Raw genomic sequence first — 7,626 nt, forward strand, 5'->3', positions numbered from 1 at the left:
TAGTAGAGACGGGGTTTCACCATGTTGACCAGGATGGTCTCGATCTCTTGACCTCGTGATCCACCCGCCTTGGCCTCCCAAAGTGCTGGGATTACAGGCTTGAGCCACCGCGCCCGGCTGTCTGGGGCTTTTTATTCCCCTTGCACAACATCTTTGCATTCCCCCATCCCACAGCCTCCTAGTAACCACCACTTCTTCTCCACTTCTGAGTTCTACTGTTTAGATTCCACATTTAAATGAACATGAGCCGAGGTCAGATGATGGAGACCATCCTAACAGAGTGAAACTCCTTCTCTACTAAAAATGCAAAATATTTGCCAGGTATGGTGGTGGGCACCTGTAGTCCCAGCTACTGGGGGGTGCGGGGGGCTGAGGCAGGAGAATCGCTTGAACACAAAAGGCAGAGGTTGCAGTGAGCAAAGATCAAACCACTGAACTCTAGCCTGGGTGACAGGGCAAGACTCCGTCTAAAAACAAAACAAAAAGAAAAAAAAAAAGAAAAGGAAAGTGAGCATCTTTTCATGCACTCTACTCACTAAGTGCAGGAGGGAGAGAAATCGACCATGATCTCCTCTCAGCATCACACCTTCCCTTCCCAATCCAGTTAACCCACCACAACCACCCCTCCAACACCCTTCAGCAGGTGCCACCCCTACTTTTCCCTGAAACAAGCCCCTCTCTAATCAAAACGGGCACCTGCAATTTCTCTTAACACCCACAATTAAGTCCTAACAAAAATATTTGTCGCCCTAATTCTTACATGTATACCTTTCTTCAGAAGTACTGTCATTTTCAGACTATATGGAATTCAGACATGATGCCTCCCCAAATACCCATTGTCCCCCATATCAACAGTCAAGAACAAGTTTAACATTTTATTTTTCACATTTAAGTAAACACATTATAAAAACATACATTCTCAGCCTTTGCAGTGTCTTTGCAAAGCAAAAAAACAAAATCGTACAGAAGGTGGCAGTGTTGATTCATTTGAGGGGAACAAAACACCTTTACAGTACCAACTTACATTAAATGCAAAGAATTCTAATGAACATATTGGTTGTACTACAAAAATAATGAAGCCAACTTATTACCATCAGATTACAACATAACTTTGTAAAAAAAAGTGAAGCAGCAAAGAGCAGAAAGAGAAAATACAGGAAAACAGCAGCAGAGTCCTTAAATCCAAACAGTTCACCTCAAAGACAAACATACCAGGAGGAACAAAGGCCCCTAATCCACCTCCTCAATGGTGGGGCCTGACCCAGACCCTCCCTTGGGACCTTGAGCCCCAAAGCCCCCAGGTCCGGGACCACCCGCACCCTGGTACAGTCCACTGATGATGGGGTTACACACCTGCTCCAGCTCCTTCCTCTTGTGCTCAAACTCGTCCTTCTCGGCCAGGGTGTTGGCGTCCAGCCACGAGATGACCTCCTGACACTTGTCCAGCACCTTCTTCTTGTCCACCTCGCTGATCTTGCCCTTGAGCCCCTCATCCTCCACGGCGCTCTTCATGTTGAAGGCGTACGACTCCAGGGCGTTCTTGGCTGAAACCCTCTCGCGCTGCACCTCGTCCTCCGCCTTGTACTTCTCGGCCTCCTGCACCATGCGCTCGATCTCCTCCTTGCTCAGGCGGCCCTTGTCGTTGGTGATGGTGATCTTGTTGGCCTTGCCCGTGCTCTTGTCCATGGCCGTGACGTTCAGGATGCCGTTGGCGTCGATATCGAAGGTCACCTCGATCTGCGGCACGCCTCTGGGGGCCGGAGGGATGCCGCTCAGCTCGAAGCGCCCCAACAGGTTGTTGTCCTTGGTCATGGCCCTCTCGCCCTCATACACCTGGATCAGCACCCCGGGCTGGTTGTCGGAGTAGGTGGTGAAGATCTGCGTCTGCTTGGTGGGGATGGTGGAGTTGCGCTTGATCAGGGCAGTCATCACGCCCCCGGCCGTCTCCAGCCCCAGCGACAGGGGAGCCACGTCCAGCAGCAGCAGGTCCTGCACGTTCTCGGACTTGTCCCCCATCAGGATGGCCGCCTGCACCGCCGCCCCGTAGGCCACAGCCTCGTCGGGGTTGATGCTCTTGTTCAGGTCGCGCCCGTTGAAGAAGTCCTGCAGCAGCTTCTGCACCTTGGGGATGCGGGTGGAGCCCCCGACCAGGACCAGGTCGTGGATCTGGGCCTTGTCCAGCTTGGCGTCGCGCAGAGCCTTCTCCACGGGCTCCAGGGTGCTTCGGAACAGGTCCGAGCACAGCTCCTCGAACCTCGCCCTGGTGATGGACGTGTAGAAGTCGATGCCCTCAAACAAGGAGTCGATCTCCAGGCTGGCCTGGGTGCTGGACGACAGGGTCCTCTTGGCCCTCTCGCAGGCGGTGCGCAGCCGCCTCACGGCTCGCTTGTTCTGGCTGATGTCCTTCTTGTGTTTCCTCTTGAACTCCTCCACGAAGTGGTTCACCAGCCTGTTGTCAAAGTCCTCCCCACCCAGGTGGGTGTCCCCAGCCGTGGCCTTCACCTCGAAGATGCCGTCGTCGATGGTCAGGATGGACACGTCGAAGGTGCCCCCGCCCAGGTCAAAGATGAGCACGTTGCGCTCCCCCTTGCCGCTTCGGTCCAGGCCGTAGGCGATGGCGGCGGCCGTGGGCTCGTTGATGATCCGCAGCACGTTGAGCCCCGCGATCACCCCCGCATCCTTAGTGGCCTGGCGCTGCGAGTCGTTGAAGTAGGCCGGCACGGTGATCACCGCGTTGGTCACCGGGTAGCCCAGGTACGCCTCGGCGATCTCCTTCATCTTGGTCAGCACCATGGACGAGATCTCCTCGGGGTAGAACGCCTTGGTCTCCCCCTTGTAGCTCACCTGCACCTTGGGCTTGTCTCCGTCGTTGATCACCTGGAACGGCCAGTGCTTCATGTCCGACTGCACCACCGGGTCGCCGAACTTGCGGCCGATCAGCCGCTTCGCGTCAAACACGGTGTTCTGCGGGTTCAGCGCCACCTGGTTCTTGGCCGCATCCCCGATGAGCCGCTCCGTGTCCGTGAACGCCACGTAGCTGGGGGTGGTGCGGTTGCCCTGGTCGTTGGCGATGATCTCCACCTTGCCGTGCTGGAACACCCCCACGCAGGAGTAGGTGGTGCCCAGGTCGATGCCGATCGCCGCGGCTTTGGCCATGCCGGTGCCCTGCTCTGTCTGCTGCGCTCCTCTGAGATTCGGGCCTGGAAACGGCGGACGGGATCCGCGACGAGAGCTCGCTCCTTCCGGACGCCGGAAAGTCTACGCGCCGCTGCCTGGAACCGCACTGGTTCGCTCTGGGAAGCCTTGGGACCGCGAGAGTGGCTCTCAGAGAGCGCGGAAGGAAGCCACGACTGCTTCTGAGGCTGGCGGTTTTCCCGACCGCGCGCCCCCGTGCTTTTATAAGTCGTAGCGGAGGCCCGCCTTTTCCCTTCTGAGCCAATCACCGAGCTGATGAGGCTGCCAGGTCGGGAATATTCCAGGGGTTTCGCCTCCTGTCCTGCCCCCAGCCTTCCTTGGACCAATCAGAGGCCAGGGTGCCGCCCCCTGCTCAGAACTCTCCAGATTCTTCTGGGATTCACTGGAGGGGACGGGGCCCTGAGAGAAAGGGGGCGTGGCGGTGGGACGGGTGTTGGGCTCCATGGCGATGCTGGCCGCCTGCCCTTTGTTGACAGCAAGGATCCGCGCTGGGCTTGTAATTTTAGGGCGGTGCGAGGTTGGTGGGATGATTTTGGAGACAGCCAGAACCCGAAAGTTACCTTTCTTGTGGAAGGAGGCGGGGCATCGATGTGCCTAAGGCACTCTGATTGGACTGTGTCTGTGAAGGACTGGGCAGCTTCGGAGCCTCTTTCCGCGGCGCCTAACGGCCTAGTCTTGCCTGAGAAATGGTCGGGCTCTCCCGCATGTTTTTTTCATCTTAGATTTGCAATGGGAAGTAGTAAAGAGATAATGCAATATAGTTTTTGACATAATCTTTAACCTACAAGGATGGGACATCTGGGGATGGGAGCCTTTAATTTTTCTTTTTTTTTTTTTTTTTTTTTTGAGACGGGGTTTCGCTCTTGTTACCCAGGCTGGAGTGCAATGGCGCGATCTCGGCTCACCGCAACCTCCGCCTCCTGGGTTCAGGCAATTCTCCTGCCTCAGCCTCCTGAGTAGCTGGGATTACAGGCACACGCCACCATGCCCAGCTAATTTTTTGTATTTTTAGTAGAGACGGGGTTTCACCAAGTTGACCAGGATGGTCTCGATCTCTCGACCTTGTGATCCACCCGCCTCGGCCTCCCAAAGTGCTGGGATTACAAGCTTGAGCCACCGCGCCCGGCCCAGGAGCCTTTAATTTTTCACAAGGAAAGCAATTGTTTAAACCGCAGTTCTTAGCAAGGCAGGGGCACCCATCCAAGGAGGAAGGGAGGCGCTGGGCAGATAGTGGGTGGGGTGGATCGGTCGCATCCCCGGCCCCGCCCTCAGCCCCTCCCCTTTGCTGCAATCAGGAGTTAGAAAATTTTTTTTTAGTATGTAAGCCATTCTTAAGGCCTTTTGGGTTCCTCCGTTTCCCTCCGTATTCCTAGCTTGGCGTCCGGGACACCCTTTCTGCTTCCTCAATTCCTGGTGTACTCCTGGACAGTCTGTAGGACTAGTAGTACCTCACAGTCCAGAATAAGATTTTCTGTCCCCGAAACCCCTAGGCTGTCCACCATTTTTAGGTCAAACGTAACAAGATGGTGAGCCTGGGAGGGAGGTGTGGGGGCTGTTTAGCACTCCTTAATATCGGGTAGTACAGCTGTTTGACAGGTGGTCCTCTTTAATTAAACTGTGTGGAGTGATGCCGGAAAGCAGGAGGGATTGTGACCCAAGTTACTAGCGCCTGTAAAATCTGAGGTTATTTGTGGTTGTTTGTTTTGACGCTCTTGTCGCTCAGGCTGGAGTGCAGTGGTGCGATCTCGGCTTAAGACAACCTCTGCCTCTAGTATTCAAGCAATTCTCCTGCCTCGGCCTCCCGAGTAGCTGAAATTACAGGACGTGCCACCACGCCCAGCTAATTTTTGTATTTTTAGAAGAGATGGGGTTTTGCCACGTTGGCCAGGTTGAATGTGTCTAAGTTTTTACACTAGATTCCAATTTCCTGCGGATTCTCCTTCCTCTTGTTTTAAATACAATTGCATTTAGTAATTTTTTTGCACCCCCCCCCCCCGTTTTTTCTGAAAGGAAAATGTGAGGGGGTTGAATAGTACTGTGTTTACAATTACCAAAGAGAGAAAAAAAAGAAAAAAAATAGTCTCACTGCCATGCCAATATTCCCTGAGCACGGGTGGAAGAAAGAAGTTATTGATGAAGGGAATAATCCTGTTTTTGAACACTTTGCTCAATTGGCATTCTTCACTTGTACACCTGCACACACACACACACACACACACCTGTCCACTATCAAAACACCTCTTTGTGGAATTGAAGTATTCATTTGTTTCTAATTCACTGATCTAAACTGATGTTGCCAATAATTTTTTTCTTTCTTTCTTTTTTTTTTTTTTTAAGAGATGGGGTTTCGCCATATTGGCCAGGAAGGTCTCCATCTCTTGACCCGCCTCCACCTCCCAAAGTGCTGGGATTACAGGAGTGGGCCACCCCACCCAGCCCGCCAATAAATTAACAATCTAGGTGTGTCTGTATGTGTAGGTAGGTGCTAACTTTCACACTCAGCCATCGCTCCCCAATGAATCACCTCTCTAAACTAGTCAAACTGGTCAAACTTCAGGAATTTTCCCAAACATTTCTCTATGAAATGTCTGGCTGGAGATTCCCCCAAACTTTCATCTCTGGTGTATCAACACTTCCAGAGACCCTTAACTTCAACCCTCCCTCTGGAAGCTTCCTCACCCTCAGCTATTACCACTAACAGTTCTGGATTCATTCCTTCCCTTCTTCCAAATCTACAATTTAAAATACTTTTCTGATTCTGCTGAGAGAAAAAAAGGGGGGGGGGAGGGGAGGAAAAAAACCCTTTCTATTGGCCTGAAGCAAACAAAGGGCATCACTGTCTCAACTGCCTGGCAAGTAGATGTGGTGACGGGGCCCCAAATCTTGGTGTTCTCCGGGTAGCAGAAAAATCCACTAGAAATGCTGCTTTTCTTGAATTAGTTACACTAGTCTGGGTCTACAATGCTATACTTGACCTAGCTTTTTTTTTTTTTTTTCTTTGAGACAGAGTTTCACTCTTGTTGCCCAGGCTGGAATGCAATGGCATGATCTCAGCTCACCACAACCTCCATCTCCTGGGTTCAAGTGATTCTTCTGCTTCAGACTCCTGAGTAGCTGGATTACAGGCATGTACCACCACATCCAGCTAATTTTGTATTTTTAGTAGAGACAGGGTTTCTCCACGTTGGTCAGGTTGATCCTGACCTCAGGTGACCCTCCTGTCTCGGCCTCCGAAAGTGCTGGGATTACAGGCGTGAGCCACCACGCCTGGTCTAGTTGACCTAGCTTTTAAGTGAAGCCTCTGTGGACTAGACTGGAAACCCATACATCCATATCCATATTCCTTGTCCATTTCCTGACAAGGAGAGGGTCACCTTAATTTTCTTTTTTTCTTTCTTTTTCTTTCTTTCTTTTTTTTTTTTTTTTGAGATGGGAGTCCTGCTCTGTTGCCCAGGCTGGAGTGCAGTTGTGCCATCTTGGCTCACTGCCACCTCCACCCCCCCAAGGTCAAGCAGGTCTCCGGCCTCAGCGTCCAGAGTAGCTGGGATTTCAGGCACATGCCACTGTGCCTGGCTAATTTTTGTATTTTTAGTAGCAACAGGGTTTCACCAGGCTGGTCTCAAACTCTTGACCTCAGGTGATCTGCCTGTTTCAGCTTCTCTAAGTGTTGGGATTACAGGCATGAGCCATTGCACCAGCCTTTTCTTTCCTTTTAGGCTGGATGCTTCCCAAGGCAGAAATCCAGTCACAAGTCTAATTGCAGTCTAAGGTGAATATATAAGAACCCCAAGAGATTTTTCAGAACTTTAATGTGATAAATTTCAAAATTAGGGTTTTATTGAATTCTGTGTTTGGAAGGATCAGAGCTCAGATTCCCCAATCTGAAAGCCAGGTCAGGTGCTTTCAAGGGGGCAAGAGAACTGAAGAGGGAGTGCCAAGAACATGACTGCTACAGCAGTGTTGGGGAGGGGAGCTTTCTTCAGGCTGACATTGCAGGGTCTTTTCCTTTCCTCTCCCTCTCCTTTGTATAGTTCCTCAAACAGTAGTTTTCTTAATTTTTTTCTTTTTTTTTTTTTTTTTTGAGACGGAGTTCCGCTCTTGTTACCCAGGCTGGAGTGCAATGGCGCGATCTCGGCTCACCGCAACCTCCGCCTCCTGGGTTCAGGCAATTCTCCTGCCTCAGCCTCCTGAGTAGCTGGGATTACAGGCACGTGCCACCATGCCCAGCTAATTTTTTGTATTTTTAGTAGAGACGGGGTTTCACCATGTTGACCAGGATGGTCTCGATCTCTCGACCTCGTGATCCACCCGCCTCGGCCTCCCAAAGTGCTGGGATTACAGGCTTGAGCCACCGCGCCCGGCCTATTTTTTTCATTTTAAAAGGTGGTATAGGCTGGGCATGGTGGCTCAAGCCTGTAATCCCTGCACTTT

The 7,626-nt window shown here is 51.8% G+C and overlaps 1 protein-coding gene across 1 annotated transcript; it reads right to left on the reverse strand.

Annotated features, from left to right (window-relative positions):
- Positions 1-862: 862 nt before the first annotated feature.
- Positions 863-3,387, reverse strand: LOC101049152 (heat shock 70 kDa protein 1A). Its single transcript, XM_010332248.3, has one exon. The coding sequence runs from the start codon at positions 3,154-3,156 to the stop codon at positions 1,231-1,233; it is 1,926 nt and encodes a 641-aa protein (XP_010330550.1). The 5' UTR covers positions 3,157-3,387; the 3' UTR covers positions 863-1,230.
- Between the last annotated feature and the right edge of the window lie 4,239 nt (positions 3,388-7,626).

This window comes from Saimiri boliviensis, chromosome 4 (genome assembly GCF_048565385.1).
Source record: "Saimiri boliviensis isolate mSaiBol1 chromosome 4, mSaiBol1.pri, whole genome shotgun sequence".
Lineage (NCBI taxonomy): Eukaryota > Metazoa > Chordata > Mammalia > Primates > Cebidae > Saimiri > Saimiri boliviensis.